The sequence below is a fragment of the Pezoporus flaviventris genome, unplaced genomic scaffold (assembly GCF_033815535.1).
Source record: "Pezoporus flaviventris isolate CSIRO_AGI_PZ_B2104156 unplaced genomic scaffold, CSIRO_AGI_Pfla_v1 ptg000188l, whole genome shotgun sequence".
NCBI classification, from domain to species: domain Eukaryota; kingdom Metazoa; phylum Chordata; class Aves; order Psittaciformes; family Psittacidae; genus Pezoporus; species Pezoporus flaviventris.
In genome coordinates, this window is record NW_026892736.1 from 234320 (window position 1) to 246458 (window position 12139).

The 12139-nt window shown below is 50.5% G+C and overlaps 1 protein-coding gene across 2 annotated transcripts in view; it reads left to right on the forward strand.

Annotated features, from left to right (window-relative positions):
- The window catches only part of PTPRA (protein tyrosine phosphatase receptor type A), a 112533-nt gene that overhangs the window by 17562 nt on the left and 82832 nt on the right, over window positions 1-12139 (forward strand). The window contains exon 2 of one of the 2 annotated variants that reach the window (XM_061440960.1): window positions 8593-8730. In XM_061440960.1, the coding sequence (XP_061296944.1) occupies window positions 8713-8730 (18 nt within the window). In that variant the 5' untranslated portion in view covers window positions 8593-8712. Of the gene's footprint in view, window positions 1-8592; window positions 8731-12139 lie in introns of those variants that run through there. The other variant, XM_061440959.1, reaches the window with a different exon arrangement.

Sequence of the window (12139 nt, forward strand, 5' to 3'; positions counted from 1 at the left end):
CTGCCCCAGCCCAGCTCTCTCAGCCTGGCTCCAGAGCAGAGCTGCTCCAGCCCTCGCAGCATCTCCATGGCCTCCTCTGGCCTCGCTCCAACAGCTCCACGTCCCTCTTGTGCTGCTGCCCCAGAGCTGGATCAGGGCTGCAGGGGGGATCTTCCCCAGAGCACAGCAGAGGGGCAGGATCCCCTCCCTGAGCTGCTGCTCACGCTCTGGGGATGCAGCCCAGCACACAGGGGGGGTTCTGAGCTCAAGCACACACTGAAGCTGGATCATGGGGAGCTTCTCCTCACCCAACACCCCAAGTGCTGCTCCTCAGCTTTGGTTTGGATTTGCTTCATGTCCAGTGCTCTTCCAGGGAAAACACTCACTGAAAGAGTGGAACTGGGGGGAGATGGCTGTTTGCCAGTGAAGGTTTGTCAGCTCACTTGGATATTGCACAGATGCCTTCCCTTCCAGCAGGACAAGATGATGACCGTGTCCAGGTTCTTCCCTCGTGCATACACAGTGCATGTTCCCCTTGAAGTCCTTCTCCCAGGCATGGCTTTGTGCATGCACAGCATCTGCCTCGTTAATGGGATGCTGGTGCCTTACATCAGCAAGTTAATTTGGTCCCTCAGTGCAGGGATATTTCCTGTTGCTGCATCCTCTTTCTAAAGCTGCACATCTACGTCTGGCCATTCACTTCTGGTGTGATGCGTGCTGCTGAGCACCAGCAGGGCTTAAATCCCAGCTAAACCTTTGGGCTTGCTTCCAGGAGGTGCACATGGTGAGAGGGCCCCTGGAGCCGTTTGAATGCTGGTGTGTTTATCATGCTTTCTTGTAAGCACAGCAGGAGACTGCAGCTTCTGCAGAGCCTGAGAGCTCTGCATCACCCTCATCTGAGAGCTTTGGGCACAGGTATGTGCAGGCTGAGGTCTCTGCTGGTTTGTTTCCAGCTGAGGGTGAAGCTTCTCTGGGACCTGTGCTTCCTCCTTCACTTGCATCCAGCTCTGGTGATTTTAAAACACAGTTTTGCAGGCTGATTGCTCCTGAAAGGAAACGTTCCTGTGCTAGGGAAGGGACAAACCAACCTCAGGATTATGGATTGTATGTGGTCCAACACTGTAGATAACATTGAGTCACTGCTGAAAGCCTCAAAGCAAAACAGATGTTCAGTTTCTAGTGATGAAGTATTAAAGGTACCAGAAGAGCGAAGTATTAACTAAAGAGAGTTTAACTAAAAGCCTGGAGAAGAGAAGGCTCCTGAAGGGGAGTCCTTAGAGCAGCTCCAGTGCCTAAAGGGGCTGCAGGAAAGCTGGAGAGGGGCTTGGGACAAGGGCCTGTAGGGCCAGGCCAAGGGGAATGGCTTGAACCTGCCAGAGGGGAGACTGAGATGAGCTCTTAGGCAGAAGCTCTTCCCTGGGAGGGTGCTGAGGCGCTGGCCCAGGGTGCCCAGAGAAGCCGTGGCTGCCCCATCCCTGGCAGTGTTCAAGGCCAGGTTGGACACAGGGGCTTGGAGCAAGCTGCTCCAGTGGAAGGTGTCCCTGCCTGTGGCAGGGGTTGGAGCTGGAGGAGCTTTAAGGTTCTTCCACCCCAAACCAGACTGTGATTCTGTGATGAATGTCACTGCCGTGCAGCCCATGGCCTTTTGAGTAAGAGACAATTTTTGAAGACCCATGTTTTTATACACCTACCTGTGTATAGCATCAGAACTGTGATCCCAGCAACCTGGGCTCCTTGGGCAGCCCACACTGGAAGCTCCTTGAGATGCTTCTGGGTAAGTGTTAGGTATCTATTCCTTTGATCATCGGTGTGAAACCTGCAGTGCTTCTCTTGCTTGAAGCACAAGTCCTGTGTCCCTCCTTGCAGACCCATGGAGGAGAGCACTTGACTTATTGGTGGGATGTGATCGGGAAGGAATTGTGTCCTGGTCCCCCTTCTCAGCAGCGTGTGCATTGTGGGTGCTCATGGATTTCTCGGTCCAGTGAGTATCTAACATAAAACACATACAGGGTCCTGCGAAAGAGCATCATGGCCTGAACTTCCCTCCTAAACAAGTCCATCTATCCCTACACTGTGCCCTTCCTGGGGTAGTGACTTCTGTATTTGGCTGTTTAATGTCAGAGCATCACCAGGGAAGGACAGAGAAGACTATGGGGCTGCCGAGGCTGCTTACCCTGGTAGGTGGGAAGTGGGTTTGAAGCTGAGCCCAAGTGGGAGCTGAATCCATGGCTTCATGTCACTGGTTCCGCAGGGTTTACCCTTTCTTGTGGCAAGTTCTAAGTGGTTTCTAGTAAGAAAAAGGCTTTTTTGACCTCCTCTGAGGGTGCCTCCCTTTGTAGGCTTTCTGAGGAGCCTGATGCTGAGCACTTAACCTTCCATCCCCCTGAAGGGAAGAGGGGCAGACAGCAAGCCTTGTTGGCACCTTTTCCCCTCAATTCTTGCATTTACTTGTTCTTCGTTGGGCTTTTAAGAGAGTCTCTGCCAAAAGGAAGATGCTAAAACTGAGCATCATTATTGTGGTGATGGAAGCAATCGAAGAGGCCGTCGGGTGCCTGGTCTGGGTGCAGTGGATGGAAGGAGCAGGAAGGATTTGATCTGATCTCCTGGGACATGCTGGGCTCCAAGATTTAATGTTGCCACTGGCTTCTCTGTCCATTTGTCATCCATTTGTGCTGGAAGTAAATGGCATATTCTTGCACTAAGTTTAGGCTTCAGTGCTGGAGTCTGTGTCTGTTTGTCATCCATACAAATGATGCTCTCTGTGCCTCTTTCACTTCTTCATCTAAACTCGGCTCTCTGATGGTGAGCTTCCCTGGATGATACCAGATTTCATAGTGACCTATGGGTGTTTTTCTGTCCTGCATATGCTGTTTCATAGAACCATAGAGTCACCTGGGTTGGGAAAGCCCTTTAAGCTCATCCAGTCCAACCATTCCCAGCACTGCCAAGGCCACCACTGCCCCATGGCACTGAGGCCTCGTCTCCACGCTGTGTGAACACTTGCAGGGACGGTGCCTGCAGCCCTGCCCTGGGCAGCCTGTTCCAATGCCTGAGCACCCTCTGGGGCAGGAATTGTTCCTCAGCTCCATCTAAACCTGCCCTGGAGCAGCTTGAGGCCGTTCCCTCTTGTCCCATCCCTTGTTCCTTGGGAGCAGAGCCCAGCCCCTCCTGGCTCCATCCTCCTGTCAGGCACTTGTAGGGAGCCATCAGGTCCCCCCTGAGCCTTCTCTTCTCCACACTGAACCCCCCCAGGTCCCTCAGCCCTTCCCCATCACCCTTGTGCTCCAGGCCCTGCACCAGCTCCAGTGCCCTTCTCTGGACCCGCTCCAGCTCCTCAATGTCTCTCTTGTAGTGAGGGGCCCAGAACTGAGCACAGGATTCAAGGTGCAGCCTCACCAGTGCCCGGTTTCCCTGCAGTCTCTATCACTGCAATAATCAAGCAGTTTCCCTCAAGAGCACCGAGCAGATAAATGTGAGATTCCCCAAGTTTTCTGAGCCAGAGCTGTTAAGTACAGGTAGGGGATGGAGCAGTTCAGCCTAGAAACCATGTCCAATGCTGGATGGGAAAATCATCAGGAGTGGTCAGCATGGGTTCACCAAAGGGAAATCCTCCTTGACCAACTTGAGGACCTTCCATGATGAAGTGACTGCCCTGGTAGATGGGAGGACAATGGTGGATATTGTCTACCTGCACTTAGTCGGGCCTTTAGACCCTGACCCATAAGACCTAGAAGATCCTCATAGAGAAGCTGTTGATGGATGGACTGGGTGAGCAGAGTGAGGGGGGTTGAAAGCTGGCTGAGTGATGGGGCCCACAGCATGGTGACACCCAGCTTGGCAGGGAAGGACATGGGGATCCTGGTGGACACCAGGTTCACCATGAGCCAGCAACGTGTCCTTGTGGCAAAGGGGGTCAGTGGTGTCCTGGACTGCATTGGACAGAGCCCTGCCAGCAGGTAGAGGAAGGGGATCCTTCCTGGAGCACTGTGTCCAGCTCTGGGATCCCCAGTGCCAGAGGGACATGGACAGACCGGAGAGAGCCCAGTGAAGGGCACAGAGATGATGCAGGGGCTGCAGCATCCCTGCTGTGGGGAAAGGCTGAGAGAGCTGGGACTGCTCAGGGGGGTCTCATCCGTGTCTGTAGATGGCTGAGGGGAGGGTGCATAGAGGATGGAGCCAGGCTCTGGGTGGCCCTGTCTGAACAGGGGCTGGACCAGATGATCCCCAGAGCTCCCTTCCACCATCAACCACTCTGATTCTGCAACGGAATATATCCCTGTATCCTCAGGAGCTGCAGGGATGGGCTGAGCTGATGTAGGGCTGTGAGTGCATTCAGCACTGTGTGTGACCACACTTGTTTGGTGTGAGCTGTGTACATATACAATAGTTTAATAATGTTTCTCTTGCTGCTGTGCAGTCATTTCTATCCCTGTGAAAGTGTTTTCTCTCACTTGCTTCCTCCTTTCACCTTCCCAGATGTCTCCTCGGAGCAGACTTCCATGACTGTCATTGTTCTTCACCTCCTCCTTGGCTAAATGGCTTCTTTTTATCCATGTGTGGCTTTCCAGAGCTCTGCAAAATGCTCTTTCCCTGCTGCTATTTGAAGTATGAGCTGCAAAAGGAAGGCGATGGAGTCCTAATTCAGATGCATTTCTTCTTTTATCTGTTTTTCCTTATTCAAAGTCACTAAAGCCACAAATAAACCATTCTAATTCTTGATGCCATCTGGGAATGCTGCCTGTTTGAATGGCGTTTGTAGTGCTTTATCTGTCAAAGAGGAGGGGGAAGAAGCACGTCTCTTGGCATTAGCAGCAATAACCTATCTGCCACAAACTGCACTCTGTGCTCCCATCTACCACAAACCCCAAAGCAAACAAAGCTCATGCAGAGGCAGGAAGTGTTTTGGGCGTAGATCTTTGCTCTCATCAGGTTTGGGCTCACCCCAGCAGGCAGCAATGCTGTGGTTCGCTCAGGTGGGTTTATATTGAGCTCTCACTGCTTCATCTGATGGGGTTTGGCTGCTCCATGGGGTTTAAAGCATCCTCTGCAAGGAGTCTCCTGGCCATGCTGGATGGAAATGTCCCATGGAGGGAGGGATGGGGCTGGTGTGGAGCAGGGTTGAGCCTCGGACAGCCCAGCCTCCAGGTGCCTTCATTTTGTCTTTGAGCCTCTGTTTTCATAATCCTGCCCTGACCCTAAGGCTTCTGCATGGAGCAGAGTGAGAGGAACCTCCGGTCTGACCAGGTTGAACTGGGAAGCAGGGTGCTCCCATTGCCTGAGCCCAGAGGTGGTGGTGGTGGAGTCAGGTGGCCTTGGATATAGCAGAAGACCTCAGCAGTACCAGGATGTGATTTTCATAGACTGGTTTGGGTTGGAAGGGAGCTTAAATCCCATCCAGCTCCAACCCCTGCCACGGGCAGGGACACCTTCCACTAGAGCAGCTTGTTCCAAGCCCCTGTGTCCAACCTGGCCTTGAGCACTGCCAGGGATGGGGCAGCCACAGCTTCTCTGGGCACCCTGTGCCAGCGCCTCAGCACCCTCACAGGGAAGAGCTTCTGCCTAAGAGCTCATCTCAGTCTCCCCTCGGGCAGGTTCAAGCCATTCCCCTTGGCCTGGCCCTACAGGCCCTTGGCCCAAGCCCCTCTTCAGGTTTCCTGGAGCCTCATGGCTCTTTCTGGTGTGCTTTATCTCTTGTTCATGCAAGTTTATCAAACCATCACTGGACTGAGATTTAGCATCAGGTCTTTAGGGAAGCTTGTTACAGAGATGTGTAGCAGAATGAAACCGTAACTGCTTAGCTTTAATGTGTCAAAATGACTCATTTCAAATATCATACTGGAGGTATGAGGCTTTAGAAGACAGAGAAGCAGGGAAAACATCCGTATCCCTATAGCTATCCCCTCTTTCCCTATGGCTGTTTCCCTTTCCTGCCTGCATATAGAGCAGTTCCATCTCCTGTCCCGCTGGAGGCCAGGGAAGCAGCAGACAGCCCTGCAAAGGATTATTCTATTTGATCAGGCTTTGCACTGGGCTGTAGATAAAGCCCTTGATGTTTACTGGGCCATTAAACATTTATTAGCCTCTATCCCAGCGTGTTGGTAGCCCTGTAACTACAGCTGTGAGTCAAGTGAAGAGTGGGGTCAGCAGTTGCCTTTTGCTTTGGGATTGTAAATGGAAAAGCAGGTCATGTCCTCATGAAGAGCCCAGATGCCTTGGAGAGAAGGGGCACATGAGTGGAGCTCCTCCTTATCCCGAGGAAAGTCTGGAATCTTGGGAGCATTTAAAGAACAAGGAGAAAAGATTAGGGCCGGAATTAGGAGTTAATGTGTCCCTGCGCTACCTAAAATGCTTCATGCCCTGGGATCAGAGTGACTCTTGGATCCGGTTGAGATTAGGTTGAAGGAGGGTTCCTGCCTCAGTCTTCCCTCATCGGCATTCCCATCATCAGGCCTTTGTTTCCCTTCCACCTCCTTCCCAAGCCTTGATGGGGAGAGGGGCAGCATCACCGCAGGGCTGAACTTTGGCCGGTGGGGTCTTGGCTGCTGCACCTGATCGGATCATCATGAAAGGAGGAATATGAAGGGATTTACTCATTGCTGGGAGGCCACAGGCTGGTGCTTCACACCACAGGCAATCCCTCTGAAGTCAATGGGATTGCAGAGCGTGTAGATCACTGTGGAATATGGCTTTTTCCTGGAAAAGTGGGGGGATATTTGTTTTGCTTGCATGGAAATTACTTCTAATACAACTCTAGACATGAGCAGGCCTTCTAATCACACCGCTGCTCCTCGCAGTTCCAAAGTTATTCCTGCTGTGCTCTCATTTGGAATGGTTCCTTACAAATCACTGTGTGGGAAGGCTGCGTGGGAATGGCTCCGGTAGGAGCATGTCCTCATGCGCTTGGGACCCGCGGTGTGAATGGAAGAAGGAGACGGGGTTGTTTTCACACTCTCTCATTTTGAGTCCCTGTTCCAACATTTAGGTGTTGTCAGGATGAGGGATAATTAGAGAGAGCCTGTTCGGGAATCCTCATTGCCGTGAGGAAGCATGGATTATGTGGTAGGGAATGCAAAGCGATGGAGTGGGTGTGCAGGGAGGAGGTGCTGCTTCTTCCTTGTGGCTGCAGAGTGCATCTCCTTTCTGCAGCACCTTCAGAGAAATACAGTGATTGTCCCATTTATGAAATCATGGAATCATTGATGGTTTGGGTTGGAAGGGAGCTTAAAGCTCATCCAGTTCCAACCCCTGCCACGGGCAGGGACCCCTTCCACTAGAGCAGCTTGCTCCAAGCCCCTGTGTCCAACCTGGCCTCGAACACTGCCAGGGATGGGGCAGCCACAGCTTCTCTGGGCACCCTGAGCACATCCAAATCTAAACCCCTGCCTTAAACCCAGCCTTATTTCTCTTCTCTAGAGAATGCAGGGTGTGGGCAGGGGCAGGGGCAGGGGCAGGAGCCGGACAGGCAGCATCAGTGGAAAAAGGAGACAAACCTTTCAAGCACACAAACCCTTCTGGAGGCCTGACACAGGGGAAGGTGCCTTCAAAGCTACACTCTGCTCATGGAAATGGCTCCGAGGTGGAATTAGGCATGTATCAGAGCATCTACAGGAGCAGATGGGTGGCTCTGCTCAAGCTGTGGGTATGTTAGTAAGGAGGAGAGGAAAACAATATCTATTTCATCAAGCTGGGGGAGAGACAAGTGAATTATTCCCTTGGCAACCGGCTTAATGGGACCTGGTTGTTTCCTCAATTATTCACATATATATATATTCAGTTTCTCAGTTACTTTCTGTTGGAACTGGATGAGCTTTGAGGTCCCTTCCAACCCAAACCACTCTGGGATTGTGTGTTCTCCTGCTCCCTCCTACCAACCATGTTTGGTGTCATGTACAGCTTCTAGCTTTGCTCTCAAGGAGGGGTGGCACAGCACAACCTGACTCACGCAGCAGAGGTTCTGCTCTTCTCTACTCTTCTGAAGTCAGAGAACTCTTCTTTTCCATCCCAGGTCCAAATTAGTCCTAATTATTCCATGCAAAACGAAGTTGCTTCAACAGGAAGGAATTAGGACAACAAATTATTCTTGAATAAAGAGGACTCACTGCTGCCTGCTCTAGTGGAAGGTGTCCCTGCCTGTGGCAATGGGTTGGAGCTGGATGAACTTTAAGGTCCCTTCCAACCCAAACCATGGCATGATCCTATGATCTTTCCAGCTTCAGGCCAAGTGACTTATGTTCCTCTTTGTCCTCTCTGCAAAACAGAACAGTTTAAGGCTTGGTGCTCATCAGGCTCCTGCTGTATCAGCAGACTGAGTAGCCTTCGGTTAGTCCCTAAATGGCCCAAGCTATGGTCTTCGGTCTTCTTCTTGACCACCTCCATGCCTTCTGCAAGCTGTTGTACCTCCAGCTGTGCTTGTAATACTCTGATAAACTTATTTCATAAGAGAGACTATGTTTGTGGCTGGGACAATCTCAGTTATATGGGACAATCCCAGGGATCCATCACAAAACTCAAGCAGTTGGGGCAGTAAAAAGCCTGTTTGCTTCATCCAGCTGATGATGCGAAATGACTGGTTTGTCCTGGGACTGCCATTAACTGGGTGTTCCTCTCTCACAGGGCGCATCGGGAATAATCATCAGCCTTACTAAGGATTGATTGTGTCCTCCCCATTGGTGTCCTGCTTTGGTTTGAATCGGATAAAGCTCTGACCGTCGCATCGGGGAGGTGAAGAGTTGAATGAAGGTCCCTGCTAAGGTACAGTCGAAACTTCAATGAGCTGTTTGGGGTGTGAAGCTGGTACTGCCTAAGCTGTGCAGGAGAGCAGCAGCCTTTGGAGGTGCTGGTGGATGGATTCACTTCTCTTAGTCTTACTATATCTACAACGAGAAGCCCGTGCTTCATCGTTCCCCTGGTTGATCTTTATGAGTATGGTCTTCTTAGGCTGGGGGTTGTCTTTGTTTTGATGCAAACTTGCATGAATCCAGTATTTTCTCTTCATTTCCTTTCATTTTTGGAACTCCTATCCATGCTCTGAGCTGTGCAGAGTTGGGTATCAATGTTTGTGCTGGTCTGAAGAAGGCTTTTCTTCATGGCATTTTTATCTTGGTTATACAAACCCCTGTTAGACTGAAACACACTGACCTCTGCTGTTATCTTGGCACAGATGGGCACATAATCCTGGCATGAGTGGTTTATTGAGAAGGGAGAAAGGAGAAACCCAGAGTGTTCTTGAAGAAAGGAAGGTCATGGATTAAGAAGGAAGGTCATGGAGTAAGAAGGAAGGTCATGGAGTATGAAGGAAGGTTATGGAGTCAGAAGGAAGGTTATGGAGTAAGAAGGAAGGTTATGGAGTCAGAAGGAAGGTTATGGAGTCAGAAGGAAGGTTATGGAGTCAGAAGGAAGGTTATGGAGTCAGAAGGAAGGTTATGGAGTAAGAAGGAAGGTTATGGAGTCAGAAGGAAGGTTATGGAGTAAGAAGGAAGGTTACTTACAACGTTAAAACCCAACATCCAGTGGGAGTTTGTAGGCAGTTGCTCTGGTCAAAGCTGTTCCCGTGAGGAAAAGTTTGAGGAATGCTCTAAGAAATAGATAATCACACTGTAACACTTCTTGTTCACTGTTTCAAAGGACACCTTCCAGCCAGAACAGGTTTGATGCAGGGATGGTGTTGCTCAGAGCAGCACACTGAGATGTGCCTGTGAATCCTGGTGATGCTTATGACCAAGGTCTTCTCTTCAGGCATTTCTTTCTGCTGTGGCTTTCCCAGATTCCCCCTGTCTGGAGATGAAGTGTCCTGCTGACACTGGGTGCTTCACCAACTACACTAGTTTATGGTTTCATATAAAACATCTTTGAACCCTTTGCAGATTCGGTGTGATGCCTCTTGTGCCGAACTGAAGTCAGGCGTAACTCTGATGGGTGACTAAATGCTTCCCTTGGGAACGGTGTGATACTTAGGGAGGAGTTGCAGGTCTGTTTGTGTGTGTATTGAATGAGTTTCAGGTTATGTTTTCCTATGTGTGTGTTTCAGGCTGCTTGGCTCACTTCTTGATTTGGGGGAGACTCCTATTGGGATCAGCACCTGAATTAAGCCCAACAATGTACTGAGAAGTGGCCAACCGCCCTTTGTCTTTGGGGTGTGCTTTCTCCATAGCTGGAAGGGATTAAGTTCAGTGAGACTAAAGTCAAGAGATAGAGAAGAAATGGAGACGTTTCCCTGTGATGCACACCATCAATGTTAATAGCCCAGACTCTATCTGTTTCTCAGTTTTTGCTTATTTGGGAAAAGCCTTTTTGGAGAAGCAAGAGACTGATGAATGTGTTCGGATATCTGCCATAATCACAAAATCCCAGCCTGGAAGGGAGCTTAAAGCTCATCCAGTTCCACCCCCCTGGCATGGGCAGGGATGCCTTCCACAAGAGCAGCTTGCTCCAAGCTCAGTCCAACCTGGCCTTGAGCACTGCCAGGGATGCAGCACAGGCTTCCCATTGCTTTCTCTGAATCCTATCCTTGTGTTTATCAGGAAACTTTGGAATTTAGGTGAAAAAGGAAGGAAAATCTCTTCATTACTGCGAGGGCTAGGTCAGCATCTTGTGTTGAAATCACTGTGAGAGCAATTAGAGGACACTTGGGAAGTGGAGAGCTGAGCTAAGCAGAGCCAAGCTGAGCTTGAAAGCTCCCTTGGTTTGAGCGCATCCCTATCAGCAAGGTGCAGTGGGACCAGAAACCTTTTTATCAGTGCCTCTAAAGGGCAAGAAGACGAATTTCCCAAAGGAAATTTCCCAAAGGTTGGGCTTCTTCCCTAAAGTTTGTTTTCCGAGGAGAAAACCAGATACACTGGGAAGTGGGTATCTCCAGACAAGTACCTGCAGGCACTGGGGTGCATACCCACATGTAGGGACATGGAATGCTATCCCAAATAGCCCAGAACCTGAGAAAACAGAGATAAAATCAAAAGACAACTGAAGTTAATTGTGCTTCCAGGGCAATTGGAGATTGCTTGGAATGTTGTGGGATTTCTGAGGCCTCCCAGTGCAATTTCGGGCTGAGGTTTGGGAGGTTTGGGTGCTGTGGTTGTTAGTGCCTCCCTTGTGACTGTCACCTATTGCTGCCATTGGCCAGTGACAGCTTTTGGGCTGTGGATGGCACAGATGTCACCACCAAAACAGTTATCTTCTATTGCAAGGTCTTTATGTCACTTGGCTCTACGGATCCCTTCATGGAGAAGCCCACGCTTGCTCTTTAAACTGCACAAGTTTGGCTTCAGTGTAAGTTTTGGGTTTAGATTAAAAACCAACAAAAAACAAAGGCATTTTGAGATGTGACCGGATTGCGTTCTTCTTTCACCCACATACTTTCCCCTTTGTTTCCATCCTCACCAAAACCTGACCTATGTTCTGTGTTTGGGGCAGTGGGGTTGCCATCCTGGCTTTGAACTTAATGGGCTTCTCCAAAGTGCCTTCAGAAGAATCATGGAATCCCAGCCTGGTTTGGGTTGGAAGGGAGCTTAAAGCTCCTCCATCTCCAACCCCTGCCCCGGGCAGGGAAACCTTGCACTAGAGCAGCTTGCTCCAAGCCCCTGTGTCCAACCTGGCCTTGAACACTGCCAGGGATGGGGCAGCCACAGCTTCTCTGGGCACCCTGTGCCAGCGCCTCAGCACCCTCCCAGGGAAGAGCTTCTGCCTAAGAGCTCATCTCAGTCTCCCCTCTCTCAGCTCAGCTGTGTTTATCACCCCTCCATCCCATCTTTTGGACCACGGAGCAATTTCAGCCACATTTCAGCAGCTTCAAAGCCTTCAAATCTTTCAAGTTGTGTGATAACTGAACAGCAGGGAGATAGAGCAGAGAGCTCACAGCACTTCCCAGGCTCAATGGAAGCTCTGTGGTGTAAATTCGCTTCTTAGATCACCCGTGTTTGATTTGCAGGGTGATGCCGACCCCTCGGTTGAGCTCATGGTGCTGTCAAAGCCTCACGTGTGATACAGGATGCTTGTTTCACCCTCTGTGCTGCATTAACCCCATTGTACTGCTGGGTGATTTCACCTCTGTTCTCTCAGAGGCACGTGCTGCCTTTTTGACAGGCATTAGCAGAGTTACCAGCAGCTCCTCACCCATCTAAAACGCTCTGTAAATGCCTCGAGTATCTGAAGCATCACGTTGCAA